At 38.8% G+C, this 18,579-nt stretch overlaps 2 protein-coding genes across 10 annotated transcripts in view; one reads left to right on the forward strand and one right to left on the reverse strand.

Annotated features, from left to right (window-relative positions):
- The window catches only part of myocd (myocardin), a 163,583-nt gene extending 151,098 nt beyond the window's left edge, over positions 1 to 12,485 (reverse strand). For 2 of the 3 annotated variants that reach the window (XM_042398415.1, XM_042398394.1), the window contains exons 1-3: positions 10,619 to 10,704; positions 6,780 to 6,875; positions 6,285 to 6,401 (exon numbers count right to left, since the gene is read on the reverse strand). The gene's annotated coding sequence lies outside the window, so the exon portion shown is untranslated. Of the gene's footprint in view, positions 1 to 6,284; positions 6,402 to 6,779; positions 6,876 to 10,618; positions 10,705 to 12,397 lie in introns of those variants that run through there. The other variant, XM_042398395.1, reaches the window with a different exon arrangement.
- An 80-nt stretch (positions 12,486 to 12,565) lies between these two features.
- dnah9 (dynein, axonemal, heavy chain 9) overlaps positions 12,566 to 18,579 on the forward strand; it is a 178,908-nt gene continuing 172,894 nt past the window's right edge. For all 7 annotated transcript variants that reach the window (XR_006092993.1, XM_042398385.1, XM_042398383.1 and 4 more), the window contains exons 1-5: positions 12,566 to 13,020; positions 14,720 to 14,916; positions 15,009 to 15,167; positions 16,523 to 16,653; positions 16,835 to 17,046. Coding sequence is in view for 6 of the 7 variants with exons in the window: in XM_042398385.1 (XP_042254319.1) it covers positions 12,580 to 13,020; positions 14,720 to 14,916; positions 15,009 to 15,167; positions 16,523 to 16,653; positions 16,835 to 17,046 (1,140 nt within the window). In the remaining variant the exon portion in view is untranslated. The remainder of the gene's footprint in view (positions 13,021 to 14,719; positions 14,917 to 15,008; positions 15,168 to 16,522; positions 16,654 to 16,834; positions 17,047 to 18,579) is intronic.

Genomic DNA, 18,579 nt, shown 5'->3' on the forward strand with positions numbered 1-18,579 from the left:
GGATTTTCCTGTCAGATTCCTTCTGACTTCCACAATATAATGTGATGAGGGTGCATAGTAAGTAGCCTACTTTAGAGCATGATATGTGCATACGGTTAAAAAAAAAAAAAAAAAAAGCCTTTCATTTACTGCACTTTTATGCACAGGAGGCTTATCCAGTAATGAAAAACATGTTTCCAGGTTGCAGACGTTGTCACATACCCGGGCATGAATGTGGTAATCAATACTTTATCAACACCTATGATATTCAACATATGAGGTCTTTTTTTGTTAAACAGTACCGTCATTTTTTCATGGTTGATTTCTGTTGCGTTTACTGCATTTCACACTTTAAATAGCATGAAAGAATTCAATGTTAGCATTTACAGTGACGCTATGTTTATGTTGAGAGTATTTCTTTCTACAACCTGTGTGATGTGATTAAGTTCTTGTGAAGGAATTTCAGGAAAACAAGAGTAAAATCTTATTTTTAGAACAATAGCAAACATACTGTTCACACGTTCCACAAATGACATGAATATTTCATGACATAACTTGTATAATGAGCATTCAAAACGGATTTCATCACACTTCATGACGTGAGTCGTACATGGAACAGAGGAGACGTAGCGTGCTATTTACATCAGGCCTGACTTTAAAAATAAGCATTCTCCCATTTCCCATGAAACTGAGTTTTGGTGCTTGAATTGCTCAAACCCAGTGCAGTGAAATGATTTCTGCTGGGTTATCTATTAGCAGCACTGGCAGCCAAAAGATTACTCATTTTAATGTTCCTGATAGTATGACAAAGTCTAAAAAAATGATTGAATTACGAATAAATTAAACACTGTTTTCCCAAAGAATTCACAAGATAGTGCTTTTAAGTTGCTCTGTTTTATAACATTCTCTTGACCTTTTATTAGACTGAAAGTAGAGTAGATGCAATGCTTCATGGGAAATCAAAAGCACAAAATGTTATGAACTCACTCACATGCTATCAGACATTAAGAGCCCATTTTCCACTGAAATATCTGAAATACGTAAAAGCACACAATTGATATTCAGTGATTCCACATAACCCAGACTGAAAAACTCTTATCTTGATTTAAGATTGATTTTTGCCTTCAAAGCGCTGACATCAAACAGGGAGAACATAGGTTTTTATCCACCGTGCTTTCACCTGCGTGTGTAAACAACATCCAGCAGTGTCTTTAATACATCAAATGAGTTTGATGCATATTCTTTTTTAGCCAAGATAAACATTACACTGTTGCTTTTAAATCTAGGAGGACATCTTGGGACAGCCAGCCAGGGTGTAGAGATTACAGGGGAAACTAATTTATGATTCCTTTCTCATCTGACTTGGCAGTTTCAGGGCTGAGGAGAAACACTGCAAAGCCCCTGGTGTCTGAGCCAGCAGGTAAAGTTATTGTTCTTTTATTATGTCTTAAACCATTCAATTATAACAATTAAATATATGGTTAATTCAAGACTTTACACTTTACAAATGTTCAAACATATTTCTTTGTACTTGTCATGGAGCTAGTGTCTCAGTAAACCGTGACAGTGAGCCAACATGTGCTCTACCAGGACCCTGAAACTGAAACAGCTAAATGGAATTCAGCCATCATTTACTGTATTTTATTATTTACACCTGTGATTTTCCTACTGTAACATATCAAAATGTCTTCCATGATAAAGGCCAATGATGCATGGCCAGAACAGCAGCAAGACTTATCTGAAAATGATATGAGTTGCTCTTGCTGCTGCTCATCCAAAACAAATTCAAAGAATACTGTGAAGTGTAAGGCTCTATATTTTGAGTATACAGCCTTTGATTTTTGGCCACTAAAGGCCAGAATAACTAGTTAGCAAGATGACTAACATATTAGCAAACAGTTTACTATTGTGACAAACCAGAAGACATGGCCCAACAAGTAGAACAATCATTTTTCTGGTCGCTTGACAAATGTCCCATGCCCGATATTCACTCTCTTTTTACCTCTGGTTTGGTCTCCACCAACTCCTGAGAAAAATATCTGTTCTTTAGCAGGTAAATGTGCAAGTCTCCTCACCAGTTAGTCACTAACTGTCTGTCTGCTGTTTGGTGCCGAGCAATTACAGTCGGTTAATCATAGCTTTTTGTTGAAAACAGCTGCCTGCTGCTGAAGGGTCAATGAGGGCTAAATTTGTGGGCCAACCAAAAAACAAAACAAAACAATGAGATAAGAGGCTAAAGAGCTCTGTTGCGTGGAAGGATATTGCTATGTTGGGTGGTGATTCTCTGTGGGTTTTTCTCTATAAGTGGCACCTTTCACATTACATATAATTGTTTGATCCATTGTTAATATGAAAATACTTTTTATATTCATTGGGGACAGCACACATCAATGTGATACACATGTGGTAAACTTAGCCAGGAGGCTAATTTTCATTTGCAAATAATTTTCAAAATGGCCACTTAGATACACATTAGAAGAACTTAGTGACATTTTTGAGTTCTTGTAGTAAAAAAAAATGTTTTACTATTAGAGAAGTTTGGAGACTTCCTATTGATTTCAATATGTTTTTGGATCCAGCATCAAACAGTAGCCATTATACATTAAGTACTGCATCTCAGCACTCCACATTTAACTAGCCTAAATATATGAAAGGGACGAAAAAAAAAATATCTATAAAGGCTAATGCAATGCAATACGTTGACGTCAACGCCTCTACTCAAATTTTGAGTAGAGGCGCTTTAAGTTCAAGCTTTTTTTCAGGGCCAGACATAACACTGATTGTATAGGTGTTGTCTTTTGTGTAATGAAATAAGACATCTGTCAAGCACTCTGAGTGCCATTATCTCTAGCCATGGAATACACATGCACATATTCTCCACCTTTAGGACAAGCACGCGCCATCCAGCAGGTTTTTTAGTGAGTGGAGAGGGGTGAAGGAAATGATCCATCACTCAGGGTAAACTCTAAACAGCCTAATGACACGTGGCAATATAAAATGGAAAATTCAAATAAACACCAGTGGGCCTGTTTGGAGGCACTCCTGGTACAATAGCCCAAACACTGGGCATTTGAGTAATCATTACTAGTCATAACTCAGCACACTGGAGATGTTAAATAAACAGTATACTTCTGTAAGGCATATACAACAAGGCCCAAATTTACTTTAGCCGTATCACAGGAATCTGTGAGGTAAAGGACACTCACCAGCCATGCCAGAGACAGTATCTTTTAATGTCATGTCATGTCTTTTCATCAACAGCGGACCCTTTCTGTTAGCTTGTTAGAAAAACTTACTACTGTATGCCTTGGTGGCCTCCAAGCTGATTTGTGGGTGTTGCATGACATAACAAGAAACCCAAACTGTTTCGAAACCTTCAGAACAGTCTATACATAGTCTGTCTGATTTACAACACATCTGTGCCTCAAAGAGCGCTACAGCACATACTGTATCACCATTTCCAGCTCGCTTGTTTTGCCAGCTATACCTCTGTGTTTTAGTTCAACTGCAGAAAAAAAAAAGTAGAAAATAATTTTCACTATTACTCAAGCTTGTTATAGGCCCAGAAATGATTTATAAAACCATAAGCTGGGGAGCATCCAGGGAGCGATGTGGACGCTGACCTCATAGGTGAAACCCTGCCTCTAATTTGATCCTAATTGGGCTTGATTACACGGCTATTAGGAAGAGTTCTCCGAACCCAGCCAGGCCGAGCCCTGCGGTGGGGTTAACACTGTTGCCAGATACTGTTATGAAGCCCAGGTAAGGTGTCACCGCAGGGCTAAAACCCAGTGGGCCCTCAGTTAGAGCTGAAATTGAGGCTATTACATTACTGCTATTCCTGAGTACAATTTTATGCAATTTAAAAATGGACAAAGAGGAATAATCACTTAATAAATAATGTTCTTAAAAGATTACAGCGTGGTTATTGAAAATTACCTTGTGCAATAGAACAGTAGTCTGTAACATTGTTCACTTTTTCTCCATATTGGGGAACAACAAATGTTAGCCAGAGTTTGATCCATGTTCACAATATAAATCCAAGATGTGACTACCCTGTGTATAATGGGTTTCATACTGTACATGCAAAGACTTCTATTAACTCTCAATGATATGTGTGAAAAAAGCCTTACATTTATGTCATTCTGCTGGTCCCCTGATAGCCATTACTAACCCAATATCCTGTTTCAGAGAGCACGAGCCTCCAGCATGTTACTTTTGGCCCCTCACCAAATCGCAAAAGTATGAAAATTACCCATCTAGTCATGGCCTGCAGCTCTTTAAAAGCCATCAGCGTTCCTTTGACAAACCTCCACATGGCTCAGAGGGCCAGATCTGACTGGCAGAACACGACTCTGCCCACCGTCACCACCAACCACAAAACCTCTCACCTCCCTCACCCTCCGGAGGAACAAAGTAACCAGGGTTCGTTTCGAGCCATTTGTAAGGCCGCATAATTCAACAACCACAAAGCCTGGCGATTATATGTGTGCGGAAAGCCCAGATAAACAGCATCGGCTTCCTCTCTGCTTGTTATCAGCTTTCTCATACACTCGCTGGCCTGAGTGTTACCCCCGCCTCGCTCAACGTGTCACATCCCTCTGGAGTGCCGGACCTAGAAATAGCTTGACATGTTGTCTCTGGGTGTGCTCTCCTTCTCTTTTTGTGAAGATGTGACACTAGAGGCCAGTACTACGCATTCCTATTATTGTAGTGGCTTCTGACAAACTCAGACAGTCACAGGAGGACCACTTATACTTTGAGTGCTGCATAATAATACGTTGTCACCTAGTTTGATGGGGCTTTCAAGAGAAGGAGCATTGCCTCATAACTGACAAATACAAGAAAATGTTGCCAGAGGTCGAGAAAAACAGCCAAAGATATGAATAGTTCCTCCTCTGATTTTACGAAACTGAAAACGTTCACCCTCACTCAGACTGAGTCAAGTATGATTAATGCTGCTGCTCTTGACATGAAGTGAACAAATGAATCAAGCTCCATCCAAACCAAGAAGGGAAAGCATCATTCAGAAGCATTTGGGATTACTGGCATTCCCGAGAGGCTGAGGTATTCATCAGATTCCTCAAACACATTCATGCACAAACAGCGTCAGGTGTCAGGTGCTGCTCTCAGCCCTGCCAGTGTCAGGTTAGTATCATTAAGAACGTCAGGCTTGGCGCTCTGAAGGGTTTGAGCGGCATCTGGCAACACACCAGGAACCAGGCTTTTGCTGAAACAGATGCTTGCCTTTATGAATTGTGGCATATCCTCAGTACCAGACTTTGCGTCACATTTCTCGGTTAGCCAGCTTTGCCAGGAATGACTTGGAACACAGTGTATAAAAGCTCTACTGCTCCAGAACTCATGCAAATGGGAAATGTGTGTGAGCGTCTGAATTGCAGATGAAGTGCGCTGAGGGAAACCGGATGCAAAATGAATCACATTTTCTATGTCCACTTGTGGTCTCCGCGTGGTTTTGGTGTTTTGCAGTGTTCGACGGCTGGTCATTGAAATTGCTTCCTTTGAAATCAGATAGTCCCAGTTAGCTCTGTGTGCTTAACTATCATCATCGAGAGAGCTGGTTTTGCTTGGCATCTCACCATCACATGTATGAGGTCATTGTCAGGCATACAGGCATGAAACTTCTGTTTATCTCACTGACGTGTGTGTGTGAGGTTTTGAAAAGGCATATGTGTGTGAAAAGGCGCTGTTGGTGTGTTATACTGCAGCCCCCTCCTGTGGTAATTGACAGCTCTATTAGTGTGGCTTACACATGCTCTAGCAAGCCATGAATTTATGTACTGGTGAAGCACCCATGTGTGGATGTGTGAATGTGTTTGCACCTTGATGTTTGCTGATCTTCTACATTCAGAATGGCACAGTGTACATGGATTATATTAAGAACTGATCTGGCTCCAGAGTGAATCCCTGAATTTGATATAAAAACGTAAAGGAGAATTCAGTTTTTAATACAATTAGGGTCTAATTTGCATATGTTTTGCCATCACTTCTATCAGTTATGATAACATTATGCTCACCAAAGTAATTGCTAAGATCTAGGAACATGGTGGCATCGCTAATTGTGAAGGGCGAGAAACATGAGCGGTTCAGGCAGATTATCTTAACCACTTTGGAGGTAAAACAGAGAGTGAGCACCCATGTCAGTAAGAACCCTTCATTTTACGGGAAAACAGTGCACACAATAGTAGATACAACAGGTCAATGTCGAAGTAGGAATTTGGTGTGTTAAGTGTGATAACAGACAGATTGAGTGAGTTTGGCTAACCTGGAGGTTTGTTTAATACCTGTGATCATCTGCTTGCATTCCTTGCTGCCACTCTTCATCCATGCTAGCAGCATGGCTCTAAGGATGGCAATGTCAGTCTGTCTGTTTGTTGGTCTCTCCACCACTTCGGTCCAGACTGAAAGGGGTGAAGATTTTTTTAGTGAACTGTCCCAAAAACTATTAGATGGATTGTCATGAAATTTGGTCTATCCATTCATGTCCCCCTCAAGATGAATTGTAATCACTTTTGGTGATAACAATTCATCAAACTTTCAATTTTTCCTGTACTAATTAATACTAAACACAGCTAATGACATTCACATCAGCCTTAGTGCTAATTAGTAAATGTCAACATGCTAAACTAAGAAGGAGAACATGCTAAACATGATGCTAAACATCAGTATGGTAACCTTTTCATTGAGAGCATATTAGCAGTTAGCTTGAAGAATACAATGTTATTGGCACTGACAGAGTGATGGTCAAAACCCAAAAGTAAGATCCAAGTTATAATGACCTAGAATTTCATTTGCCTGTTAAAACAAGGCAGACATGCATGCCTCCATTTTTTTGATGAATCAGGAAGTGTGAAAACATGCGGCTGCTTTACTACCTGAATTGGAAAACAAAGACAAGAAGAAAGGTTTGCTCATCAGGTGTGTCTGAAGTCCAAACCAGACATGCTGGATATGGATCAAGGACAAGTCATTTAGAAACTTCAGTTAGACACAGAGGAATGTCTGCAAAGTCCCAGATTGTTGATATTGTTTGAGTAAGCTAACATGTGTGGAAATACATGACACACATTTTTGTACATGTTTGCCTGTTGAATTGCAGCCGTTTTCCAATCTATGAACTTAGTTTAGCTTTATTTAAAAGGAATGAGGATGTGTCGATGGACAGTTTTGGACAAATAACACTTATTTCTGCTGAATTCAATCCAACTCAGTTCTCTCACACTGGTGCCGTTACACATCTGAAAGCAATAACACAAGGAACAGAGAGAGGGACCGGCAAATTTTAGATGGTGAATGAAGAATTTTAACAAGTTAATAAATGCCTTTTTATACTGTACTTGTTTACAAGGTTTTATGTCAAATGGAAACAGGGTAAACTTTACACAGTGAACTGAACTAACGCATCAAAAATAAAAAGAGCTTCATTACCATTAGTTTCGAATAGCTCCAGGGACATTTATTCTTTGTACACTTAATATTCTCATGTTATACTCTATTTTAATCCATATTCATGCTTTGTGTTTCAACTAACATGGACACAGATGTTGTGAAAGTGTGCCAGATGTCCTGAGGACAAGTGCTTCTGTCTTATTCAAATAGTTGTTTGATGCTTGTGCTCAGATAAATCTGAGGAACCACTTGTCCTTTTTAAAGAACATAAGCATTTTCAAAAGCCTAAAAAAGGAAGATATTTTTTACTCAAAATATTTAAAAGACTTTCCTTACTGCAAGTCTGCGCTATCATACTTTTGCCTAAATTCAAGCCTTACAGGGGCATGAAATAATCTAAGACCTTTACTGTCCTCTGCTGGTGACAGGTAGGAATTTTGGGTGGAGAGGTCCAAACTAAATGTCAATTGTCAGTGTCTTTGCTTTTTAGTTATTACAGTGATATGATTTAATCCTGATTTAGTTATGGATGTCTAATCCTTACTAAGCACTGCATTCACTCCCATTTATTTTCCACTAAGGACGTTTTGTAAATGTTCAGCCTCCTGATTGTATATCACTTTGCGCTATTTTTTTTCCTTCAGTTGAAGTGTTTATTTAACTTAAAGTCCACCTCCACTCAAATATGTTTTTCTTCTTGTTCCTTCAGTTGAATGTTTGAGCTTCTCTGTGCAGAATGATGTATGTGCAGAGTTTGTTTTCACATTCATCTGCTGAAAGTGGAAAGTTTCTCTGTGCTCACTGAATCACATTTTAATCGGTGGGCCTATGATCATGATTTGTGACATCACAACTAGTTTGGAAGCCAATCCTGGTCCAATATTCAACTCATACGAGTGTGATGTGGAAACTTGAAGCCTCCAGTGCACAAACACTGAGAATGAACTTTACAGTGAAGTAGGAGACATCTTGTGTCCAGCAGTTAAACTTCTGAAATGAAATATATATGTATAGATTCTGGATTTTTGTGAGGGAGAAGGAGCAGATGTAATTTAAAGGATTTTAAAATAGTAATTATACTATTTTGGTGGAAAAACCATATCATATACACATTGTTCCAAGTAGAATATTTTATGTCTTAATACATGTCTGAGGGGATCTTTAATGCTCATATTTCAGGCTGCATTTTGTAGTCCTGTTGAACTGTATTTCATAATACTGAGAGGTGTTTCTAATATTTTGTCCACCCCCCATTAATGTAATGTAACCAGAAGGACAAAATATTAGAAACACTTCCCATTATAACACAAAACAATTCAACAGCAGCACAAATTGCTTTGAGCTACAGGTAGTTCATAAACTGGCAACTTTAATGAAATAAATCATTGATTACTGTGGTATAAAAATGCAAAGTAATTTTGCTCTGTTGAGAATATCAAACAACCATCTGCATCATTCTAACTAAATTACATCTCAGGCTGATTACTCATTTCCAGGGACATTAATGAACAGAATCTTTTGAATTACTAGTTCCAAATTAAGAATATATTAATCATCTGTTTTGAAAATGAATTATCATTGATGAAACAAAATTGATTGGATAGCTTAACACATTAAACAACGTTTTTCATCACATCTTTTACTACAACTAAACCTGTATTTATCAAATACCAAAGAGCTGTTGTGCATTAACCTGTCCAGTGGTGAAAATGGACATTCAGAAAATGACTTCATGATGAGGTAAGCTCAGCATGGTCTTCTTGTAATCCACTGAACTCTGAGCTGCCTGATCTGTGTTTAAAGATCCCCTCCAAACATGTTTAAAGATGTATAAAAATACTATGCGCTGATTAATAATTTGTGTTTGACAAAGCGGGGGAGACCACACCATCTGTCCCTGTTACACTTGGCTGTATTTCTTACTGTGCTCATTTGTTTGTTTAGACAGTATAATGTTGCCATGTGCAGCAGTGCTTTTGCATACTGTGTTAGTTTTTGTTTGTTTAGCATTGTTTTATTATATTAACAACTGCATTTGTGGTTTAATCAAGACAGACAAGTATTGTTTAAGCTCAGTTACTGTTTACTGATTTAGTCTTGAGTTATAATTAGTTTGCTTTGGTACTTACCATACCCACCATGCTTTCAGGAGACAAAAGGGGAGTCCCCCCAGGACTTCCTGTATTTAAACTCTTTCTGACATCACCAGTGATGTTATGGGTTGTACCAAGTATGCGGGGAATTTATTGTATTTAGTTAAATGTTTGGTTTAGTATTAACGTGAGTTGTATTCATTTTGGCTTATGGTAGGGAATATATAGAGCATTGTTTACATAGACAATGTGTACTGATACAAGCAACATTGTTGTTTACCTGTTATAGGTGTGGAAGACTGAAACATCCCTGAGAGAAATATGGTTCTGCCTGGACAGATTGGAGGGCCTATTTAAGGGGAGAGTTGTTTTGAGATTGAGATACATGGATGTTTGTGTAGCTGTGTGCCCTTAGGTTTTCTGAGTTTAGCTAGTTAAGTTAGCTTTTTTCCCCTCTTTCTTTCCTTTGTTTGGAGATACTTTTTTTTTTAAAGTCATTAACACTTTGGCTAAGCTTCCTTCCAATTTCTGATATGTTCTTTTTTTCTACATGAAAAGTTCAATTGTCTCATCAGATATTCTTGATATCAACTCCTTCTCCCTTGATGATAAAGCCAAAATCTATGAATATGCAAATACTGTTCATTTCAGGAGGTTTCAAGTTTCCACATCACACTTTTGTAAATTTCATATTGGACCACGATTGGCTCCAAACTAGTTGTGATGTTACAAATCATGCTTGTAGCTGCACACTTTTAACTGAGATTTGTGAGCATGCAGAAACTTTCCTCCTTCAGCAGATGAAACAAACTCTGCACATCCATCATTCTGCACAGAGAAGCTCAAACATGCAACTGAAGGAACAAAAAGCAGAACACATTTTGAGTCGAAGGGGATTTTAAGGTAAGGCAAACTTTCTTTAAGAAATGTATCCGGTCTGGCCAGTTATCTATTGAAAGCTACAGCCAGATACTCATTGAGTGACTGATATTGAGCAGCAACTTTGTCAGTCCCCTGCTGCCACTCTGTGCTTTTGGACTGTAATAGTCTTGCTTTAATTCTCCTTGCTGATCTAAAGATCAGCAAGGAGAATTAAGCCAGGCATTCCTGTTTTATGTATTTCAGTGTCCAGCCACCCAGCTTGATGTAGCCAGCAGTCCCCTCATATCAGCGACCAGGCGGCTCGTTTGATTCTGAAATGGAAAGTCTGGCTGCGATGGTTCTCTTTGGTCTGTCATCTTAATCTTCAAAGTCATTCAGAGGAACTGAACCTCCTTAGTTGCTGCTTCTCCACAATCTGAATGACTCACACCTTCCGGTCTGCACACAGAGACACACACACACACACACACACACACACACACACACACATGCATATTCATAAACACACATACACCTTCCTTAGAGTTCTGTCATGGGTCACCGTGATCCAATATGCACGTCCTTGAGACAAAAGACGTCAAAGAAAACATTTGATGTCCTGTTGCTGATAATCTTCTCTCACATCCCACATCAGAATACTGAACAGGCTACACACAGACTGCCAAGTTGTTGCAAACAGCTGTATGAGGGTTAAATGTGTGGTTTGATCATTTTATCACAGAGAAAAAAGGGACAAAGATTTTGAAAAGTACACTTCCAAGACGCCTCAAAATGCTCTTAAACTTGGTTTTTGCATTTTTTTTGCAAGTTGAGTGGGGATGATGATGTTCTGCCCTCGCCCAGCTCTGTTGCTGAGGCTTACATCTGGAAGTGAACCATCAAAGTTTACTTGTGTATTGACCCAAGTAGGACTTCTGATATGTTGTTTTCAGTGCAGTGATGCCACCTTATGGCCAAATATGGCAATCACATCTTTCTAAATCAACCAAAACTACATGGATAAAGATAATAGTCCTCATAAAGCTGTCAGGATCTCCGCCATCTTAGATTAAAAGGTTAATAAATAAATTGTAACATCAATACTATTACTATTACCATACTATTAAAATAATAAAATGTTTTGTTTGATCAAACCAAGCCCATAATGTTGATAATGAAGATAATGATGCTGTTTTTAAAAATGACTTCCTCTGTCCTCAGCATGTCATAATTTAATAGAAATGGTACCTAGAATAGTAATGATACTCATCACAATTTAACCCAACAGGGAGCAGCTTTAAAGAAAGAAATATTTGAAGATATATAACATAATCTGCTTTTGGTGTCTGTAATAATAATAATTGTTTGGTGAATTTTTTTTTTTTTTCAAATGATCAAAATAGCAGATATTGTAATAGGAGTCCATCCCTCTAAAATATGTGCTTAGATATTTAGAGTTAAGACATATAGTTATGTTGGCAATATGTCCACAACAAATACAGTAATGAGAGTATATACAGTTGATACTTGCATGTGTTAAATGTAAAATTGTCTTACCATGTAAAATAATGCAGCTGAGTGGTGACACTAATGGCACTTCAGATGTTCACAGTAAATATATTGTATACCTGACAAGGATGAATGGTTTATATGAATTTCTATAGGAAATGCATACTGTATAGATCATTTTAACAAACTTATGGAAAGTTGAGGTAGTGACACAAAAATATATTTGTTTAAAATGTAAAAGGGGTAAATGAAATATACCATTTGGCAGAAACAAGCAATACCTGGAATATGAAATGCTGGGACATTTTTGACCCACCTAACGTTATGCATCTAAGGTTGAACTCAGTTTTAAGGTGAGCACAAACTTTCCCTCTTCAGCAAATACATGTGAAAATAGTGTCAAACTCTGCACATATTCATATAATGTTGCACAGTGAAGGTCAAATGGAGTAACAATAAGCAAAACATATTTTTAGTTGAGGGGCTCTTAACCTTCCTGTCGCGCTTCACTGTAGTTTTAACACACAATGCTTCCATATTATTACCTTAATTATATTGCTTTAGATGGCCGCACTGTGACAAACACTTTCCCCTGAAACTCAAACAAAAGGCTGAAGGGGAACAATAGGTGTGAGTCAGTCAGCAGGTGGACGCAGGGACAGGGGGGGATGTCCTGGTCCTGGGTCAGCTCCAGGTCGCTCATGTCCCCTCAGCAACGGCCTGATTAATGCAAACACCGCGTTACTATGGAGGCCGAGACACAATCAGTTCATCCACTGGCGGGGTTCGAGCCGGGACAGCAGAGCACCCTGCGGACATGGACGAGTCACCTACTGAGGACAAGAGACTGGACTTTATAGCAGACTATGTGCTGAGGACGTTGAAACTGAAACAGGACCGATGGCAGAAGTGCGTGTCCAGCGAGGACAACAGACAGGTCCTGCAGGAGTTTGTGGACAAACCCGAGCAGCGGACTCTGGTGGTGTGTGTGACCGCCGCCGGGCTGCTGCAGCCCGCCGCTGCCTTCACGGCCAGCTCCAAAAACAAAGCTGTGTACTTTGTGAAACAAAGAGAAACTGCGCTGAGTCCAGACTCCATGAAGGATAACTTGGTCTGCGGGGACTTGTCTTACGCTCCGCTGGATCAGTTTTCTGCTCTAGTTGACGAGGTGAGCAGCAGAGCAGAATGTGTTAATTATTAGATGCATGAAGGCTGCCTTAAGATGACGAAATTATTCTTCTTATCCACAGTTTTGAATGATATTCAGCTGCCCAAGTAGCTCATTATGGACTCACTTGTCAAATGTGACTGAGTAGACTACACTTACTCAAGTAGGCTACTAGAATAGTTCTGAGGTAGCCCACTAGAGGATGTCATGCTTCTTTATATCTCTAGTCCACTACACTTCTGAGACAAGCATTGAACTTTAAACTCCACAGCATCAAGGGCCCATTTCACCCACTACAGGGGTCACTGGAACAAAAATGAACTGTGGGACATTCCACATTACAGCAGGTGGAATGTAACTAAGTAGTACATTTACTCAAGTACTGTAAATCTTATCAGTACTCCAAATCAACCAAATTGAAGTAGGCTATATGTACTTAAAGTGTTCCATTTCATGCTCTGCTCAACTACATTTATTTGACAGCTACAGATAACATAAAAACATATGATGATCTTATAAAATATGATGCACTGATACAGATTAGATTGCCCAAAACAGTATTTGAAATAGTTCAAACTAGCCACTTAAACCACCTACAACAATATAAATGCTATGTACACATTAAAAAAAATCTCCACTCCCACGCAAGTGACATTGTCACCGCAGGACTTTCACTTGCATTAGAGTATTTTTATATTGCAGTATCACCACATTTGCTTAAGTAAATACAGGATGTAAATGTCTTTGTGTCTTTGTGTGTGTTATAAACAAAACATGGAAACACTTGTAAAAGTACCACTGCAGTTCTACTAGTGGTCAAAACAGGGTATCTTTAAAGTATCAGTAATAATAAAACAATAATATAGTATATGCATTATATTTACTTAAGCCAAATGAAATACTTCATCCACCACTGGTTTGTGGTAACTTGATTAAGAACAGATTTATTCAGTAAAATGCACCATGTTAGTACAACTGCTACTAAAATAATAAAGGCATTAAATGTAAATTTAAAAGCAGCGTGCTTCTACGAGATGTGACCTCAAGATTAGATGGTAATGCAGGTGTTTCCTATCATTTGAGTTTGTAATGTGGTTTAATAGAGCATACAGTATTAAGGAAACTTGAAAGTAATTACATTATCACAAACTAATAACCACACAGTGACATGGAGCCTTCACACCCTTTGGGGGTCTGGGAGCCCCGTGGTGGTTGCTCAATTTGCCTGGTTGGTAATCCAGCCTTGACTGTATCTGTCTCAAAGCTGTAATTGCTTTCTATATTTTACTTACAACAATGTGAGTTTCTAAAATATGATACAGTATTATAGATTAAACTACCCCCAACTAACAGTATGTAAGGAAGTTAAGTTTAGCTTCATCTAGCTACAACATCAAATAGCTGCTTATACTGTAATGTATCCATAATTATAATACAGTTTTAATAATATATAACACTGACAGGGGCCATGGACAGCATAATGAGTACCTTTATTTTCAATACTTGAAGTACATTTTACTCGTAATACTTCTTTTACCTAAATTAAGAAAATAAGTAAAATTTAGAATGCAAGACTTTTACTTGAACTACGTTTACTTAAGTAAATGATCTGCATTCTTCTTCCACAACTGTATGCATCAAACGTTTACTCCAAAGCAATCAGTTTTCCATATTGAAATAAATCTTTACACTCCTCCAGGTTGTGGCCCCACTGCTGTCCAACAGTAAGAACCACACTGAATGGCCACAGGTTGTGTCTCAGGACATCAGGCGCCACGTCCATTCCCTCAAGACCAATGTGTTTGTGGTGTCAGGCCAAGTCCAAGGCAAGACCCTGCTGCCCCTCCCTGCAGGCTCCGAGAGAGTAGAGCAAGCTGCCCTGGAGACAGACAAAAGGTAGACAAACACCTGGGACATAAACATGTGTGTCAGTGCATCATTTGTCCAACGTCTACATTAAAAAACGGTTTACTTGTGAAACTTCACAGGGGGGAAACAGTGGATAAAAGCATCATCCACTCCTTGGAGTCAGCGGTGATTGAGTGGAGCCATCAGATCCGTGCAGTCTTGAAGAAAGACTCTGCTGAGGCTCTGCTGGAAGGCAAAAACCCCACACCACACACAGAGATGCTCTTCTGGAAGAACAGGTCAGCAGCTCTGTTACCTCAGACACTGAATATCCACTGGCAACTTCTGTGTGTCGTGATTTTTTTGAAAATAACAAATGTCCCTAAAGCACCTCAAAGTTGCATTGTTTTGTAAGATTTTGCTGGTGCTACTAATTATTTGAGTTTCAGAACACCTGCGCTATCGAGAAATGTAATGTGGAGCCCAGTCCTGTCTATTCCTTTGTTGTTGTCACGTAGCAGAATTATATCTTATGAGGCCAATGTCCTCTACTTTTACCATTTGTTTTTCCTCTGCACAGATGTGACAAAAGCTTTTGCTTATGCTTATCCTTCTCATAAGTTCAAAGCTTAGTTATAATGTAAGTGTTTCTTAAGCGGAGATTTACACATTACTAAATTAAAACAGGTTGCTTCACACAAACTAGCTCTTGCATAAAGATTAGCTAGTTGTTACTAAATACAGTATTTACACCCACTAACTGCCAAGTAGAACTGTTGCGTAGCTAACTGAGCTGAAAAACTAACATTAGCTTGCAGCAGGCTAACGTAAGCCTTATATATTTGCAGCTATTGAGACTGAAGGGTAAAAATACATAGCTATATGGCAAATAATCAAGATGTCTGACTTGACACTTTCAAAAAGCTTTTTAATAATGATGTAAACTCAGAAGTTTTTCAATTACAAATCATAAAAATAACACAATGCATGTTAAATTACAAAATGGTATCTGACATTTCTAACATTTGACTATGCCCAAAATCACTACCCATTTATTATATAATGTACTGTATTTACTGTCCACAATTTTATGTGAGTGTCCAAATTCTGTTTGTAAATGTGTTCACCATATAGTGCTCTCAAATATTCCACAATGGACACAGCCTAAATGAAATAGCATTGGTTAGTATAGTTGAATATTTCCTTCTCACTGTAAACTACATTAATACTACTAACTCTGAAAGACATTTCTCCATGTATGAATACATTTATAAAACTTCATACCAACATTTGGATTAGTAGTAAGGTTTTGCATATTGTTTGGGCCCTAAAACTGTTATTTTTGGCATGTGATGCTATAGTACAGTGATTTCCTGTCTACATATTAATATAATATTGATTTCTTGTGGCTGGATTTAGCTACAGATGTTTTCTAGCGACCATTTTACATGTTACTGATGTATTTACTAGTTAAGACATTTTAATGGTGCAACCAGATGTAGTAAATCACTAGTCTGAAACTGACCTGAAGCTAGTAGTAAGAACTTTAAACAAACTTAGAAATTGATTTATGTACAGTTGGTGAAACCCAATCCACTGGCCTTCTATAAATGAGACAGAAACCTTTTGCTCTTCATCTCTTTTATACTTGAAGATATGCAGATCTGGAGTGCATCCACTCCCAGTTAAAATCCTCCAAGGTGAAAAAGATGGAGATGCTGTTGGAGGCTGTGGAGAGCAGCTATTCCCCTGCTTTTAGTAACATCCTACAGGACGTCATTGCAGGTAATGACACAAGCTACACATCTGACAATAAAGCAAAATGTAATGAGGCCTGCTTTCTGAGGTGTAGCACATGCTCGATTGAAGGGCTAAAGTGTGATTTAAGATGATTTATTATCATCTACTTTTGCACATGTAGTATTGAGTTTACTGAACGGACTTTGATCAAATCTTCACTCACCAGCTTTGGAGGAGGCCAAGGACATCTGCACCTTCTTGAGGCCCCTGCAGCGCTTGTTTGAGGACATGGAGACAGCAGAGTTTTCTGAAGTCAGGGGTCAGATTGGCCCTTTGATGCACACAGTGTGTCTGGTGTGGGCTAACTCCAGATACTACAACTCCCCAGCACGCCTCATCGTTCTGCTGCAGGAGACCTGCAACCTCCTCATACAGCAGGTCAAGTGCAGTTTCTTCTCTGGTTCAAGTGGTGATCCATACAGCCTGCTTTTTTTAGTTTTATGTTGTGTTTTTGCTGCTAAGTAGTCATTACTGTTGTGTTTCTGAACTGCACTTGTTAGATATCACCTGTCAGTACAGAGTGGGTGTGATTTGTTTTTTTTTTCTTGGAACTTAAGTGTTGGTGAAGTTTTACTCTCTGTGGGTGGAACTCTTTTCTTTGTCTGTTCACTGTTCATGCTATCACATTTTCTATTGTCCAGTTCCTTTGTGTTCAGTTTATTGGAAACAAAACTCTGTTTTTGCTGCCAGAAATATACTATATGACACTTGAAAACTTTTCCCAGGAAAGACCTACCAGCCACCAGTGCTGGATTAACCCACTAGGGGAGCCCAAGGCGAAATTGAGCAGTGGGCCCCAATTCACAAATTCCTCTCTTTCTATTGTGTATGCATCCTGTTGCCTTTAAATACCCATCAGGTACAGTGCACATGGCAGCTTCAATTTATTTTGCCCAGAGCCCCAGAGACCAACGGAGCTCCTATTCTAGCATACCGTGCTTTCTGTGTGTCAGTTTGTTATATCTGCAACATGTCCCCCTGATGGAATACTCACCATGTTAGCATAAAATCAAGTGAAACAGTAACAGTATTTACACTAGATTTTGACACAGGACCTTCACTTTTGTGGCACATATTCCCAAACCAATTTGTCAGTTATGACCACAAACTAATTGCCACACAGTAAAGCTTTTGGAGACCCTAAAGGTACTCAGGGCAGACAGTGAGCTGTTTGCCACCTCCATTTCCATTTCCAAAGGAAATGGCAGCCGTCCTCTTGCCTCCGCCATCTAAGTTGATAATAGTTCCTCTATTAAACTATAACATGCTCTATTTGGTGAGAATATGAGATAAAACTAGGTTAATAGAAGCAAATTGTAGCATATCATATAGGTGTTAGTTGGATTGGATGTTGACGGAAACAATAGCAGAGTAGTTGTGCCCTGCTGCCACCTTTGCCAGATTGAGTGGTTTTACACCCAACTGAGCTACTTTTTATTTGATTTATTTGATAATTCTTAACTGTCACTGCAGTACATGTATATCATAAGCCTAACTAAGCTGAGCTCATTTCATTTATTTTATTTATAAGGACAACACACATTAATCAACATTTCTGTGCTAGTGTTAGCCAGCTGGCTAATTTTCAACTGCAGTCCTTTGGTGAGATGTTTTGAAAACTAAAAAGTGATCAAATTTACAGAATGAAGACAACAAGACACCATAAAGACAGTAACAGCTACAAAACAATAGTTCTCAAGACAGAACACAAGCCATGCAGAACAACAGGGAACAAAACATCAGTACTGCAATAACAAACAACATTTCAGCATAAATAGCTATGCAAGCAACATGAAGCAACAAAACACAGCCAAGCAATACTGACCACAGCCATTAACAGTAGACATAAATAAAATACTATAATCATTATGTTGATCTTGATAAAATGTTAAAAGATACAGTTATGGGTTA

This window comes from Thunnus maccoyii, chromosome 20 (genome assembly GCF_910596095.1).
Source record: "Thunnus maccoyii chromosome 20, fThuMac1.1, whole genome shotgun sequence".
Classification (NCBI taxonomy): domain Eukaryota; kingdom Metazoa; phylum Chordata; class Actinopteri; order Scombriformes; family Scombridae; genus Thunnus; species Thunnus maccoyii.